The sequence below is a fragment of the Staurois parvus genome, unplaced genomic scaffold (genome assembly GCF_062004578.1).
Source record: "Staurois parvus isolate SC_StPar_1 unplaced genomic scaffold, SC_StPar_1.0 ptg001058l, whole genome shotgun sequence".
Lineage (NCBI taxonomy): Eukaryota > Metazoa > Chordata > Amphibia > Anura > Ranidae > Staurois > Staurois parvus.
Window position 1 is genome coordinate 1,163,927 of NW_028318854.1, and position 16,948 is coordinate 1,180,874.

A 16,948-nucleotide genomic window follows, 5' to 3' on the forward strand; every position below is an offset into this window, starting at 1 on the left:
CCTATTGTTCTCTTCTTCACGCTTTTTGTGCTGCTGCCTTGCATACATGTGATATATATATATATCCATAGTATAATTTTTGGATTCCCTTATTGGGATTCACCAGAATGATATTGTCATTTATTATATATTCAATATTATGGTATACTTATGGTACAATTTTTGGATACACCTCCTCATGGAAGTGTTCACCTATGTGCTTGCGCTGCAGAGGTATTAGACTCTTGAAGTCATTTTTTCTGTTGCACATGCATTTAGACCGGTCTTGATGTCATTTTATATGGTTTTAGGTCTGTGTGTTATTGTCTCATACTGAGGTGATGGTAAACCAGGGCATATGCCCATATGTCATATCTATATATGTGTAATAAAGCATAATTTTTGGAAATTTTCTGAGTGTCACGTTCTATTCATTATGTAGCCGCTTTTCTGTGAATCTCTTTTCACAAACCCCTCTTTTTTGAATGCCTCTTTTTGGCTACTAAATAGAAACCAAATATTGGGTGACATGATAACTTAACTGATAACCTCTTAACAATTACCTTTAGTATATGCATCTCACGGGGCCCCCTACTGACCCTGGGCCCTCGGGAAGTGCCAGAGTTCCCAAATGGTCAGTCTGCTCCTGTTTGGGAGTTAATATAACATACTACACCTGCACAGAATCCTTGTTTGACCCTCCCCTGCCCCTCTCCATCAGTGCTGGGGACACATTAGCTCAGTGATGGAGAAAACTGAAGAAGAGAAACATTGGAATACTACTCAGTACCAGTGTGCAAATGTGTATTTGCTATGAAAGAATAACTCACCTCTAATGTTGGGTGTCCTCCATGTGTGGATGTTGCTGCGTTATAAAAAACTATTAGAATAATTTTTCACATTTTAGAATGGGGTGCCTCAAGACTGTCCATAATTTTAAAGGGTGCCTCGGGACTGTCCATCATTTTTAAAAGGGTGCCTTGATTGAAAAAAGGTTGAGAAACACTGCTTTATTGTATTGGAGAGTTGTTTTACATTTAAAGCGGAGTTCCACCCAAAAGCCAGAAGTTCAGAAGTGTCAATGTAACTATGAAAAAATTGCCGTACCTTGAATTATCCTCTACTGGGAGAAATGCATGATGTGGGCTGCCATCAGTGAATGTACTGTATAGGTTTTGTTCCCTGTATGTGCTTTAATATTTTTTTTGTTACATAGTTAGTCTGGCTGAAAGAAGTCCTTCCAGTTCAAAAATGAACCATTGTGGACAGGACTATGCTTTTAGTTTTTCCGATATCTGCAAAATGTTTTTGTAATGTATGTGTGCGTGTGTAATATGAAGGCCTTCTGGGTATCCCTTTAAATATTTAAACCTTTTGCTCCTGCATAATGCAAGTTTGTTTTGTACACTCTTAGTTCTCAATCACTACACGGTCACTTACACTGTACAAAACAGAACTCCCAAGGCTTTTTTATTTATTTATGTATCTTATTCGTAATCAGCTTTAAAGAACGACTAGATTATACACATCAGTCACTGCACACGGTAGAGGTCATTTTGGTTGGGATCTGATCAGGGGCGGACTGACCATTTGGAAACTCGGGCACTGCCTAGGGCCCGGGGTCAGTAGGGGGCCCCATGAGATGCCCCTGGTATATTTTTAATAGTTTTTTTTGAGTTTGGGCAAGGACACAGGGGTCCCATGATCCCCTATTGCCCGGGGGCCCCATGGGTTGTCAGTCCGCCCCTGGATGTAATGACTATACTAGTGTGTTTTTGGGTTGCACCAGGAAATTGGAGCATCAGGAGGAAACCCATTCAAATGTAGGAAGAACCTAAACACACCATTTAGAGCAGGAATGTCAAACTGGTGGCCCTCCAGCTGTTGCGAAACTACAAGTCCCATCGTGCCTCTGTCTTTGGGAATCATGCTTGTAACTGTCAATCTTGAAATGCCTCATGGGACTTGTAGTTTGGCAACAGCTGGAGGGCCACCAGTTTGACACCCGTGATTTAGAGTGTCTGGTGGGAATTTAATTTAACATATTGCCCCAGCACTGGTAGACACTGCTATTTTAAAAGACACCAGGTTAGCACAGAGTGCATCAGACATTTAACAGATTGCAGTTCTTATAAAAGATTATTCCTGGAATGGATCACCCTTTCCCAAAATCAAATTTCATGTAAAATCCAGTTCCTACCATGGTGTGCATGTGCAAGAGAAGTGAAGGAACCTTGCCGGGATGTTTGTGGAAGAAAGGTTGTGCAGCATTGGACAGAGCTACACAGTAAAGATTGCTGGAAAGGGGATGAAGCTAAACATTGGACCAAGTTGGCTGCACTCCGGAGGCCCTCCAGAGGATTTCCCCCCCTTCCTGACCAGGCCATTTTTTGCGATACAGCGCTGCGTTACTTTAACTGACAATTGTGCGGTCATGCAACGCTGCACCCAAATTAAATGTATGTCCTTTTCTTCCCACAACTAGAGCTTTCTTTTGGTGGTATTTGATCGCCTCTAAATTTTTTTTTTTTTGCGCTATAAACAAAAAAATACTGACAGTTTTGAGAAAAAAACTATATTTTTGACTTTTTGCTATTAAACATGTCCAGTAAAAAAATTTTTAAAAAATCAAATTTCGTCAAATTTAGGCCAAAATGTATTCTGCTACATATTTATGCTATACAAAAAATCCCAATACATGTAAATTCATTGGTTTACATGAAAGTTATGGCGTCTACAAATGGTGGTATATACAGTAGCTCACAGAAGTGAGTACACCCCTCACATTTTTGTAAATATTTTATTCCATTTTTTCATGTGACAACACTGAAGAAATGACACTTTGCTACAATGTGACGTAGTGAGTGTACAGCTTGTATAACATGTAAATTTGCTGTCCCCCCTCAAAATAACTCAACAGCCATTAATGTCTAAACCACAGGCAACAAAGGCAAACAAGGCATTTGCCCTGGGTGGCATTTTTTAGGGGGGGCGGCATCGGCCCCCAGAAAAAGGGACACTCATGGCAGGTGACAAGGGATGGGGACCAGGTGAAGTACCGCTTGAGCTCTGCCATGGGATCCGAGAGAGGCTGTGGGCTGCTGGAGGGTGTAGAGACCGACTCTTGTTCCCACACAAGGACAACACTGGGCTTTCCTGACCATGTCTCCGGGGATGGCCAGCTGCTTTCATTCCAGAGGTGAGTACTGGAGGAATGTCTCTCTCTCTCTCCTTTTTCTCTTTTTATTAGACTGTGTGTGTATGTATGTGTGTGTGTGTGGGGGGGGGGGGGGTCTGGTCTGAAGGCAAACAGTTTCTACTATTCCGCCCGCTGCCTGGATATCCAAAGGCGGACTTTCCACTTACCTGAACTACACGTGGATCTCGAAGCTAGACACCATATGCAAAGCCTGTCACTAAGGGGTTTATTTACTAAAGCTGGAGAGTCCAAAATCAGACTCCCTTCTGCATAGAAACCAATCAGCTTCTAACCTCAGCTTGTTCAATGAAGCTTTGGCAATGAAACCTGGAAGCTGATTGGTTTCTATGCAGAAGTGAGTCTGATTTTGCACTCGCCAGCTTTAGTAAATAAACCCCTAAGAGTCTGAGTTGGATTTCCTTTGGCACCATTTCTTTAATTGGAGCACTATTTCTTCACTATTGATTTGGGACCGTGGACTTTATTCACATGCAGAATTTTTTATTTATTTTTCACATAAATGTAATTTTTTTTCACATATATTTATATTTGTTTCACTGATGCAGTTTATTTATTTTTTATTAATTTCCTTCACTGATGATTGAATAATTTTTTATTGATTGATATTATTTATGATTTATATAATGCTCTGTGGTAATATTGGTTTTTCATTCACTTGAATGGGCTGCCCTACCTGCAACAATTGCCCCAGAGAAGTGCCAGGACTTTTTTTGGAGCGGAGTATGGTACGTTACCGTAGTTTTTTGTGCATTTGCAGCACTTGAGGTGCTTTTAACATGTAATGACATCACAAACACCAAGCACATTTGCAGCTTGTTTCTGAAACACATGGCAAAGCATGCATATTCTGTGCAGTTTGCCATGTGTTCAGAAACACACAGATCTGAATGGAGCCTCGCTGTTCTTGTGTAAATAAACAAATTTTACTTTCAGACCCCATTTACACCTAGAGTGTAAAGAGGACTTTATTTCTCGGTTGCATTTTTGTTCTCTTTATATCTTTGTAGCATCTTTTTCTGTAAATATTTTAATTGCACCATTTTGACATTTTTAGTAATAAACCCTATTTTAAAAAGTGTTGAAACTGTCTCTAAAGCTTTTAATGCAAACTAAAGAATCCCTGTCTCTTTAAGAGTGTTACTGTATGTAATAACCCTCTGAATATCCCTGTCTGTGGTGACAGTGTGTTGCAGACGCTTATGCTAATATCATAGTGTGATTGCTAGGATTTGTGAGTTTCCTCCTTCTCTGTAAAAAGGTGGTGGTGGCAGTGTGAAGGGTTAATTGTGTAATTAACCTAACCCAGTAACAATCACTCTCAGACTGCTGGCACATAGATTGTGGTCCCGCGAGCTGGAAAATCTTTGTGCATGGTACAGCTGAGAGTGGCATTTTACGCAAGTGACAGTGCGGTGCGAGATTGGCTGGTCCTTTGTCACAAGTTGGTGAGAAGGGCAAGGGTCGGGCGCCGCGTTCTGTCACACTTACCACTCAGCAAAAACTAACCTTCGGTCACTACATTAGGGTAAATGCTCCACTGAACAATACTGTTCTGATTTCTGCCAATGGTCACCTGACTCAGGGTGGAATGGCCCAGGTCTAAGAAACCAGTTCAAGTTAGGCTTATCAGACTCCATCAAAGACTCTGTAGTACACTACCCTGAACCAAAGTCGTTGAATGAAGCCATGCTCGTAGCCATTCATATAGACAGGTGTTTATGGGAAAGCCGTACTGAGAGGTTTGTTCCTCTGCTCCCTAGTACACTGCCCTCTTCTTCTCTATCAGACCTTCCTGAGCTCTCTCTCAACCTCTCTAGGAGGAGGAGCCCATATAACTTGGTGCTACTCATTTATCCTCTGAGGAAAAGGCTAGAAGAAGATCCCAGGGACTTTCTGTGGTGACCACGGCCACTTTGTCGTCAGTTGCCCCAATAAGCAGGGGAATGCCAAGAGTCTAGTGCGGCTGGGGGTCTGCTTATTTAGACTATCCAGTGCCAGGTTCCCCCTGAGATAAACTATTTGTTCCTGCACATCTTGGTTCTGCCACGTTTTCACAGCACCTCTCAGCTTTCTTTGATTCTGGTGCCAAAAGCAATTTCATTGACCGTAACCTAGCACACAATCTACAGATTCCCTTGACTAACGTGCACAGACCCTTTTCAGCCTTAGCTGTTGAAAACTCTCCCTTATCCATGGGCCTGATCACCTTGTGCAATGTACCTATTACTCTGACCATTGGGGAATTTCATAAGGAGACAGTCGGCTTCTACCTGATCTCTCCTGCTTATCCCCTTATCTTAGGTTTTCCTTGGATTAAACTTCATAATCTGCACATAGATTGGGCTACAGGAAAGATTAGCTCTTGAACTGCATTAAATCTGCTGACATGTTGCCTATTTGTGACTCTTTTGTGGCCAATACTAGTCCCTTGCCTTTATTACAGTCCTATTTGGATCCTGATCATGACAACCTTTCCAAGTGTATCTTTACTTTACTTTACTTAACCATTTGCCTTTTATATGACTCTACTGTAGCAGAAGACACTGACAAGTTTATTGAATCATCCACAGGCCCCCTTTGCAGCCAATTGCTACAGTTTGAATCTTTTCCTCTTAGAGACCGGCCTGCTGTCTTGCAGCCTTGAGTCCTGTTTCCTCTACGTTTCACAATATCTTACCTCCAGCACAAGTAATGGAGACCCTTTCCCATGACCTCCTTTTAAAGGCTCAGTCCAGTGCTCCGTCCAGGCTACCCCCTGGAAAGCTGCTTGTTCCCCTCCACCTTAGGCTTAGAGTGCTTTCAGGGGCACATGACACTAAGATGACCGGGCACCCAGGGATTATTAAAACTTTTTCTTTGGTTTCTCGTGGGCTTTAGTGGCCCTCTCACCATAAGGACTCCTGTTCCTATGTAAAAGCTTGCAAAACTTGTGCTCACTCAAGTCCTCAAAAGTTAAGCCCCTCTGGATTACCCCTACCTTTGCTTGTCCCTAGACACCCTTGGAGCGCATTCAGGCTAACTTGTCTACAAGTTCTGCTGCCTCTTCCCCCTTAATCTACAATCAACATGCCCAGGTTTATGAATAGAGGAGACATCACTGTTTCATATAAACAATTAACTGAATTTTATTACTGAGGATCAGATTAGTTGATCAGGATTAACTGCTGGTAACTGGTGACTTCCATTTTGCGAGGTTTCTAGTTGAAGACTTTATTAGATGAGCACATAAGATAGTTTTACATCTCCTTCCACTTCCAGGGTGTCCACTTGTGCCAAATTAAAAACGCGGTAACCGTAGTCACAAAGGGGACTTCCATTCATAAAGATCTTAAATGACTTCTGTCCAGAGCGAATAGAAAGCTGGAAGAAAAAACACATATAAGCTCACAGTATCTAATTATGACCATGGACAATACTGGGTTTGAAGTTCCTAATATTAAAATGATGTAACAAAAATGATGCATTTTGAACAGCCTATGGCCAACCAGCTGTTAGTGAATCACAAATCTCACCATAGCTAATTAGCAGTTGGCAGGTCATCCAGCCTTGATTCAGAGGTCACAATAAAGACCAGACATACCTGCTTGAAACCCAATGACGACATTCTTTCTCTGTATCTTAAAGCTGAGCTTCATCCAAAGGGGAAGTCCTACTCTTCCTCCTCCTGGCCCCTTCTCTGCCACATTTGGATTTTTTTGGGGGGAGTGGGTAACTGGTTTTTAAGTTCTCCTCCCCCCTCCCTTTGCCCAAACCCTTTTGGCACACATTTCCCAGAAGTCTGTTAGACCATTCAGATAGCACTGTGGGCAGCTGGCTGTAAAGCCTCAAGGAGTCCCATGCGGCTGCCCACAGTCAAGATGCCGATACCAGGAACTGAAGACCGATGAAGAAACTGGCTCGGGTGAGGACAACACTGGATCCCTGGACAGGTGAGTGTCTGTTTATTAAAAGTCAGCAGATACAGTTTTCTTAGCTGCTGACGTTTAATTTTCACACATATGACTGAAACTCCTCTTTAAAAGAGTATTAAACCCAAAACCATAATTTTAATATCTTGCAGTTTACCAATGATTAGACATGGTGGCTGCATTAGTTTCCTTTTTTTCCCTTAGTTTTCACTTGGTGATCTGATCTGGCCAGTAACACACCTCCTGTATTAGAGTGCCTCTGCTCTGGTTAAAAGAGCCCAGGGAACACCTTTGGACAGCAGCATTGTTAATCTGGGGCGAGGAAAACATTAGATGTACTAGCAGCAGGGGCGGACTATTTGGAAACTCGGGCACTGCCCGAGGGCCCGGGGTCAGTAGGGGGCCCCATGAGATGCCCCTGGTACTTTTTTCATAGGTTTTTTTGAGTTTGGGCAAGGACACAGGGGCCCCATGAGTTGTCAGTCCGCCCCTGACTAGCAGATTAAGATACATTACCAAATTGAACTCCAGCTAATACTTCATAAGCAGTTACAGCAGTTTTTTCTTCTGGCAAAGGTTTTGCATGAATAAATAAATGAAATCTGACTATTGTAAGCACACCCAGCAGTAGTAAATGATTTGTCTCAACCCTATAACAGCTGCATCTGCAGAATAGCTTGTTCAGGTGAAAAACAACAGACTTACTAGCCAGATCATCAGGTGAAAATAAAGGAAAGAGAGCCTAAAAAAGAAAACTAATGCAGCCATCACATCTAAGAATCGGTAAGCTGCAAGATAATAAATGTTTGCTTTTGGGTTTAATTCCACTTAAATGGTGCAGCAACTGCAGTTTCATCAGCTGCAAGTGTGACTACGCCAAAAGATCTGCCTTGTAACCGCTTATTGCCACTTTGGCTCGCTCATGGTCAGTGTTCAGGCTGCTCGACAGGCTCAATAAATATACAATTACAGTGAATTGAACAGTCTTACCTTTCCAACAAATGTCTTAATCTGAAAATGTTCAGAACTTTGGCTTTCAAAAAAATAATCCAGCTCACCATTCAATCACTCTGTAGACTACTCAAAACTGTATGGTCATGTCACTCCCTATATATTGACTTTGCTGCAGCACCCTTTGCATATTAGGCCCCTTTCACACTGATCACTTTGTCTTCCATTTTTACCTTACCAAAAGCGGAAGAAAAATACATGACAATTAAATCCTTTGGAGCAGTTCAAGCCAGTCAGTTGCGGGACAGTTGCATCTCTAAAAATACTGCACGCTGCATTTTTGGTGCGGTAAAAAAAAAAAACAACAAAAATGCAACTCTCCATTGAAATGATTGATAAACACATCAAACCCATGGCAAAAATGTATCAAAAACGCAGTTGCGGTTTTGGTGCATTTTAAAGTCACATGTCCTTTTTTTTTTTACAGGTGCAATACACACCAGAAACACTGTACATTTCTGCAACAAAGCAGTGTGAAAGCAGCCTTCCATTGCCCAGTAACTTACCTCAAAGTAGTCACCCTGCTTGACTGGGTTTTTGGTAACCTGTGTTTCTTCTTGTCCCCAGGTACCATTGACGAAGCTGTTCCTGATTAGAGCATTTTTTGACAGGCGGGGGTTAATATGCAATGCAATATCACTGCTGCTTCCATTTTTGAGGTTTATAGAAAAGCTTTAGAAAGAAAAGAGAAATTTACTTTTTATCATTAAAAAGGCTTCTGTTTTCAGTAAATATGAAAAAAACCCCCCTCTGATGTATTAGAAATGGTCAGTAGTTACCCCTCCCAACACCCAACTATTAGTTGTTGACTGAATTTTGCTGTATTTTATGCATGTTTTCTACTATATTTATTAATGACTCTATTTGTTTTATAAATCAACATTAAGGTGCACCTGTGACAAAGGGTTCCCAGAGCACTGAGCGAATTTTAAAGACCATATTGTAGAAACTGATAGCCTCCCTGTCTCCTACCGAAATTTTGAGGGGATCCTACTGAACACAGAAAGAGGGAGGAGTCACTTCTCTGAAATTTCATTCTGCGTATATTTCAGCTTGTGCTACTGAGCTCTGTATATAGCAGGATTCTTTCAGTATTCTTTCAAGGATAGACCGCAAACCAGTGAAAAGTAGATGAGTGTGCCATAGTCTGGCACTGTGTGAAAATACTAAATATTAATATGCACATTGTAATTTGCTATGTCTGTATTTTTGCAGTAAGAGATGGTGTGTGATTTAAGTTGCCACAGCCCTAATGAATACACTACCAAGAAAGAGCCCATCAAATCCTAGTTCTTCCCCAGTGACATCACACCTCCAACACACAAACTGGACCTTTTTCAGTGAGATCTCGCCTCCAGCGCACACACATTGGTCTGACCTCCACCTTCTGTTGCTCACTTGTGTGCCTATTACCATTTTTGTTGTGATTTTGTTGCTAAATATGGAAAAATTAGTAACCACTTTTTGTGACTCAAATGGTTAAAGCGGAACTTCTCCAAAAGTCAGCAGCACCAGAGCATCATGAGCAGACCTGACTAATCCATCACAGCACTCTGTTAACCACTTGCCGTCCGCCTGCTGTTTATAAACGGCAGGGCGGTGGCACTCCAGGGGCGGGTTGCTGTTCATAAACGGCACCTGCCTTTTCTAGCTGTGCGCGCTCCCTGGGAGCGCGCAGCACCGCGATCTGGTGCCCGCTGTGTCCTCCGGACACAGTGAAACACCCATCTTCGGGCGGGACCTCTGTACGAGGTCCCGATCATGTGATCACTGATTGGCCAATCAGTGATCACATGCAAAGTAGTAAGCAAGATGTCACTTGTGACATCATTGCTTACTACGTGTGAAATCTGTGAATGATCACAGAGGTCACATGGTACAAGGCTATTTACAACAGCCTTGTACCATGTGACAAGGTGTGACCAATCACAGCTCACTCAGTATTTCTCAATGGCTGCAAGAATGCAGACAGAGAGAGAAATGATTGCTTTTACATTCTATATGGGTGTAAAAGCAATCACTGTAAAAAAAAAAAAGAAAAAAATCTTCATCACCCCCCACAAGTAGTACAGTTTCACCATGGTGACACTGTACTGCTAGGGTGACAGTATGTAAAAAAAACAAAAAAAAAAACAATAATACAATAAAAAACAAAATAAAAATGTTTAAAAATGATAATTTTTGGTTATAAACTAATTTGGCTTTTTTTTTTTTTTTACTAAAAATATAACGGAATACATTTTGGTCAAGATTTATGATGAAAGATTATTTACTTGCAAAATTTTATAAGAAAAACACTTTTTTTCCAAATTTTTGGACTTTTCATTTACATAGCAAAAAAAATAAAAATCACAGCGGTGAATAAATACCACCAAAATAAAGCTTTATCTGTCTAAAAAAAACCAGTAAAAAATTCATATGGGTACAGTATTGCATGATCGCGCAATTGTCAGTCAAAGTTTGATAGCGCTGAAAGCTGAAAATTGCCCTGGACAGGAAGGGGGTGAAAGTGTCCGGACAGGAAGTGGTTAAGCAGAGAACCCAACTAGATTTTACTAACAGCCTCTCTGTTAAGCAGATAAATACATCTCTACTTCTCCTAACTATACAAATCCTAGCAGCTACCTAGGAGGGTGCTACATGCGGTACCTTTTACTCTCGTGCCATTTTCACAAATGCCCTGGGACAGGGCTCTGTATCCTCTCCTGTGCCCATTGCCTGCTTCCATATCCTCCATACTACTCACCTACACATAGTATCCACTCTCATACCCTCTACACTTCACTCTTGCTTATAGTGCTCACTAAGACACTTCTTTAGGTTCTATCCTAAACCTTTATCTGTTCTGGAAAGGACATATGTTAGCTAGTTAAAATTGAAAAGTTAATGAGCACTTTGTTTAAAGCAACCCAATGCTCAGAATATGCATACAATGTTTTTACATATGGTCAACAAGTAAAACAGGCTTCATCCACCTCTGTAGCTACAGGCATTGTGGAGAATTCTTCTTTGAAATTCAAAACAGGGGCACTAAAATCTGAGCTGATGTTTATAGAAAGTAGAAACTTGGCATTCTACCAGACCTGTAACAAGCAACAGGTGTTTCTTAAACTGAAGTTAAACCCTCTGTTTTTAAACACTTTCAGCAACTAATTATATCACTTACTTAGTATGCAGCTCCTTTATCTTTTAATCCTTGCTTGAACTGGTGCCATGACCGCTGCAGGTTTCCTGTTTCAGGGTGGCTCCTTTCTCTTGCAGCATTCAATGGAGCCACTGTTGCATGCAGTGACTAGAGTTGTGTCTCTATACACTGTGTGCATCAAATTAAACACATAGCCTAATAGCCTAAAATGGTAAGGCCTTCCCCTGCCCCCCTTCTTTTCCCTAAGCTAACAGACTGACTCCAGACTGCACTCTCCATGGTTGTCTCTCTCCTGTGAAGACCAGAAGTTGAGGGAAGCAGCACTGAGAGAACAGGACCCAGTAGCATTGAAAGTTGTAAACTTCAGATGCTGGGGCAAGAATTTTAACAAACAGTGTACTGGCTAATATTTATTTTGTTGTGCTCATGGTGTTAAGATAAATAATGCTGTTTTAATACTATTTTAAGCTGTTAGAAAGCGACTGAAACTGAACTTCGGAGTCTTTGAGATTTTTTTTTAGAGTGAATTACTTTGCAGTAAAACATGGATTAGAGGTTGGGGTTGACATGCAGCTATTCTTCGCTTGTTAAAATTATGTAACAAATATGGGTTTACCTCCAGAACTATGCATTTCATCCATAGGCTACAGGGAGGTCTGCGGGTGGCAAGTACTACCAGGGGAGTCAGATTGCCCCACTGTCTATGTTGCACGCCTCCTCTGATGTTCCTCTCTGGGTTCTTTTGGAACTGCCTAACTGTGCCCCTATCGCAACATTGACACTTCTATGGCTCCCCTCGGCTCTATGCCCGACGACACTGAGCCCAATTTTGCTTCATGGCCTGTGCGTATGGGACTCGGTTCGCTTCTCTGGTGGCTTGATGTCACCCTTTCTACCTCTGCTCCCAAATACTAATAACCCTCTTTTCTCACCGGGGTTAGATCAACCAGGGGCGTTCTGGTGGGTGGCCAATGGTTTTTCGCAGGTGCGACACTTCTTGACCTCTCGGTCTTTCCCTACCTGGAATTCTCTTCGGAAATCATGGGATGTTCCCCCAGCAGAATTTTTTTGTCCTCTTCAATTGCGGCATTGACTGACCTCACTGCATGGTACATCCACCTTTCCATACCAGAAATCTGCCTTGGAACAGATTTGCCAACAGTGACCTGGCGCCCCGGATCTTGTTTCCCTACCCTGCATCATTGAATAGGCGCTCAACGCATGCTTCCCTAACGTATGTCGGTCAATGGGAGCGCGATTTGGGGGCGATCGTAGATCAGGAGGACTGGAATAAGGCCTGGTCATTTATAGCTAAATGTTCATTTAGCACAAATACGCTGGAGACGGCATATAAAAGCACTGTTCTGTTGGTATTGGGTCCCGGCTCGTATAGCCCAGGTGAACTCTACCTATAGTGATTGCTGCTTTCAGGGTTGTGACCATCGCGGAGATGTATTGCATGTATGGTGGTCATGCTTGGGATGGATCCTGTTTTGGTCTCATGTATTTGGCCTTCTCTGCAAATTGTTTCATCTCTCCATATGCCGGGAAGCCCGGTATGCCTTGCTTCATTGTCCCATACCAGGCCTGTTTGCTCACCAGCAGAAACTGGCCTCCTATTTGTTCTTGTCGGCAACTAAAACAATTGCTCAAGCTTGGAAACGTACATCTGTCCTTCTTCATGGAGTGCGGGACCGTATGTCCACTTTGATGCTTAATGAACAGATATTGAGTATCCGTAATGACTCCCAACACAAATTTTTGAAAATCTGGGAGCCGTGGTTGTAATATGCTTTTCCCACGCTCCCCCCCGGCTAGTCTGGGTCTAGGTTGTGGATCGATATTGGCGTTCCCGAATCCCTGCTGTTGGTCTTGTCTTGTTTTCCTCTTCTTACTTTTTGTCTTTACACGTGTCCTTTTTGTCTTTGCACGTTTTTGTAGAGACCTGTCTCTGGTCTGCTTCACTGTTGGAGTTATAACACTGTAATATATATATATATATATATATATATATATATATATACATACACAGTGGGGCAAAAAAGTATTTAGTCAGCCACCAATTGTGCAAGTTCTCCCACTTAAAAAGATGAGAGAGGCCTGTAATTGTCATCATAGGTAGACCTCAACTATGAGAGACAAAATGAGAAAAAAAATCCAGACAAGCACATTGGCTGATTTGGAAAGAATTTATTTGCAAATTATGGTGGAAAATAAGTATTTGGTCAATATCAAAAGTTCATCTCAATACTTTGTTATATATCCTTTGTTGGCAATGACAGAGGTCAAATGTTTCCTGTAAGTCTTCACAAGGTTGGCACACACTGTTGCTGGTATGTTGGCCCATTCCTCCATGCAGATCTCCTCTAGAGCAGTGATGTTTTGGGGCTGTCGCTGGGCAACACGGACTTTCAACTCCCTCCAAAGGTTTTCTATGGGGTTGAGATCTGGAGACTGGCTAGGCCACTCCAGGACCTTGAAATGCTTCTTAAAAAGCCACTACCACTGGGTGGTATGTTTGGGATCATTGTCATGTTGGAAGACCCAGCCACGTTTCATCTTCAATGCCCTTGCTGATGGAAGGAGGTTTACACTCAAAATCTCACGATACATGGCCCCATTCATTCTGTCTTGTACGTGGATCAGTCGTCCTGGTCCCTTTGCGGAGAAATAGCCGCAAAGCATGATGTTGCCACCCCCATGCTTCACAGTAGGTATGGTGTTCTTTGGATGCAACTCAGCATTCTCTCTCCTCCAAACACGACGAGTTGTGTTTCTACCAAACAGTTCTATTTTGGTTTCATCTGACCATATGACATTCTCCCAATCCTGTTCTGGATCATCCAAATGCTCTCTAGCAAACTTCAGATGGGCCTGGATATGTACTGGATTAAGCAGGGGGACACGTCTGGCACTGCAGGATCTGAGTCCCTGGCGGCATAGTGTGTTACTGATGGTAGCCTTTGTTACGTCGGTCCCAGCTCTCTGCAGGTCATTCACTAGGTCCCCCCGTGTGGTCCTGGGATTTTTGCTCACCGTTCTTGTGATCATTTTGACCCCACGGGGTGAGATCTTGCGTGGAGCCCCAGATCGAGGGAGATTATCAGTGGTCTTGTATGTCTTCCATTTTCTAATTATTGCTCCCACAGTTGATTTGTTCACACCAAGCTGCTTGCCTATTGCAGATTCAGTCTTCCCAGCCTGGTGCAGGTCTACAATTTTGTTTCTGGTGTCCTTCGACAGCTCTTTGGTCTTCACCATAGTGGAGCTTGGAGTGGGACTGTTTGAACTTGTTATCAGTATAAAAGACACCTGTCCACAACCTCAAACAGGTGCCAATGATACAGGTAATGAGTGCAGGACAGAGGAGCCTCTTAAAGAAGGTAGAGGTCTGTGAGAGCCAGAAATCTTGCTTGTTTGTAGGTGACCAAATACTTATTTTCCACCATAATTTGCAAATAAATTCTTTCCAAATCAGCCAATGTTATTGTCTGGATTTTTTTTCTCATTTTGTCTCTCATAGTTGAGGTCTACCTATGATGCCAATTACAGGCCTCTCTCATCTTTTTAAGTGGGAGAACTTGCACAATTGGTGGCTGACTAAATACTTTTTTGCCCCACTGTGTGTGTGTATATATATATATATATGCATTTTCTGTGCCATTGATCGCCCCTGCGTGGGCGTGTTTCCTCCATTGCTGGTGTAACATTTTTCCTTCTATTGCTTACAGTATGTGCCATTGATAGCCCCTGCGAGCATTTTGCTTCAGTCCTTCTTTGTTTAAAATGACTAAAAACCATTGAAATACAAAAGTATGGGTTCACACCTTTGCACAGCACTAATGGATGCACTAGCATAATATGCAAAAATATTTGTTGCTGCATTGCAGTGCTTTCATTCTATATGCCGTCCCAATGTGCCATGCCAGCAAACGCCATTTAACGTGATTTCCTATGGGACATGTTCACATCTGCGCATTTTCACCCAGTGCGTTTTTTGGAATGGGTCAGGGACTTTTTTGAATACAAAAAATTGCATTTTTGGTTCCCTAGACTTCAATGGAAACGCTGCAGAAAAGCATGTATTGCGTTTTTGCTGTGTTTTTGATGTGTTTTTGCCACATTTTTGATGCATTTTGCATTTTAAATCTAGCAACAAGAAAAAAAAAGAAAAACGTGTCAAAACCACAGGTGCAAAAACGCAATGCAAAAATGGCTCATATGCAACCTGCATAGGTGTGAACCTAGCCTAAGGGCCTGATAATGAAATAATTTTATTGTTCTTGTTTGTTGACATATTACTATTAAAACTTTCTGATTTTTCAAAGAATGTGTCAGTTTTGGTTTCCTTGTTCATAGAGGTTTCAGTCCAGCACTTAGCCTAGGTTCACAATAGAATGCAGTATAGGAAACCCGTGATTTGTGTGCGTTTCCTGCACCACATTCAGATTGCACTGCCCTTGCAATCTTCAGTGTGTATGTAAGAAAGTGCAGCGCTAAAGAAAAAAAAAAAATATTGCGGAATGGTAGAGTGCAACACATAAAAGTGCAAAAAACATTAGTAAATGTGAAATCTAAAAATCAAACAGTATGGTAAAGTGCATCATGAATGTAATGAGCTCAGTGAAACTGTAAAGTGCATCAAGTAAAAGCATGAAAATATCAGCTAAACAGCTCAAAAAGCAAAATGCCAAACAAAGTGTATCACGGGCAGAATCTAAATTCACGGATCACCACGGACATTATTGTACTTAGATTCTGCCTGTGATACCCTTTATTGTTTGGCATTTTGCTTTTTGAGCTGTTTAAGCTGTTTGAGCTGTCATGGAGAGGTTGGAAAAATGATTAGACCATTTATAAATTCCAGTGTAGTGGGTAGAATAATTAAGTGTGTATCCAGGGCTGCTGTTAGAAACCATGGGGCCCGATACAGCCAACCTGACAGGCCCCCCCCCCCCCAAAAAAACAAAAAAAAACCCAGTTTACTATGCTTCAGGTATGAATGAACACAGCGCGTGATCAGTACTGATCACTCATTGTATTCATTCAGGAAAGGGAGGGGCTGGTAAATGTGACATATTTACTGGAACCTTCCCTCACTCTCCATCCTGAAGGTTCCTATTGTCCTAGTGCCTGCAGCTGCCAGTGGGAAGGAAAGGAGGGTATCCTGCAGCACTGTGGGAGTGGGGGCCTTGTCAACAGGGGGAAACATATGGTGCACAAGGAGGGTGATGTGGGGCAATTACTGTAACTGATCCCACGTATGGCTCTCTCTGCAGCAGCTGAAAGCCGACGGAAGGAAGAGGAGAAGAAGACAGTTTTCAGCTGCTGCAGAAAGAGCCATATGGGGGATTGGTTCCAGTAATTGCCGCTCCGCTGTTCCGATCACCATCCCTGCCAACATCTGATTCACCCAGCTACTTGGGGCCCCCCTGCTGGCCTGGGCCGCCTACAGGAGGACTGGTGGTACCCCCTTATCCACGGCCCTGTGTGCATCCAGGACCAGGGGCAGACTGACAACTCATGGGGCCCCCAGGCTATAGAGGATCATAGGGCCCCTGTGTCCTTGCCCAAACTCAAAAAGGCCTATGAAAAAGGTACCAGGGGCATCTCATGGGGCCCCCTACTGACCCCGGGCCCTCGGGCAGTGCCCGAGTTTCCAAATGGTCAGTCTGCCCCAGGGGC

The 16,948-nt window shown here is 42.5% G+C and overlaps 1 protein-coding gene across 1 annotated transcript in view; it reads right to left on the reverse strand.

The window, feature by feature from the left end:
• Window positions 1-6,299: 6,299 nt before the first annotated feature.
• Window positions 6,300-16,948, reverse strand: part of LOC149440707 (galectin-4-like) — a 56,638-nt gene continuing 45,989 nt past the window's right edge. Inside the window, exons 8-9 of the mRNA XM_089658212.1 lie at window positions 8,625-8,790; window positions 6,300-6,559 (exon numbers count right to left, since the gene is read on the reverse strand). Of these exons, the coding sequence (XP_089514338.1) occupies window positions 6,413-6,559; window positions 8,625-8,790 (313 nt within the window). The 3' untranslated portion in view covers window positions 6,300-6,412. The remainder of the gene's footprint in view (window positions 6,560-8,624; window positions 8,791-16,948) is intronic.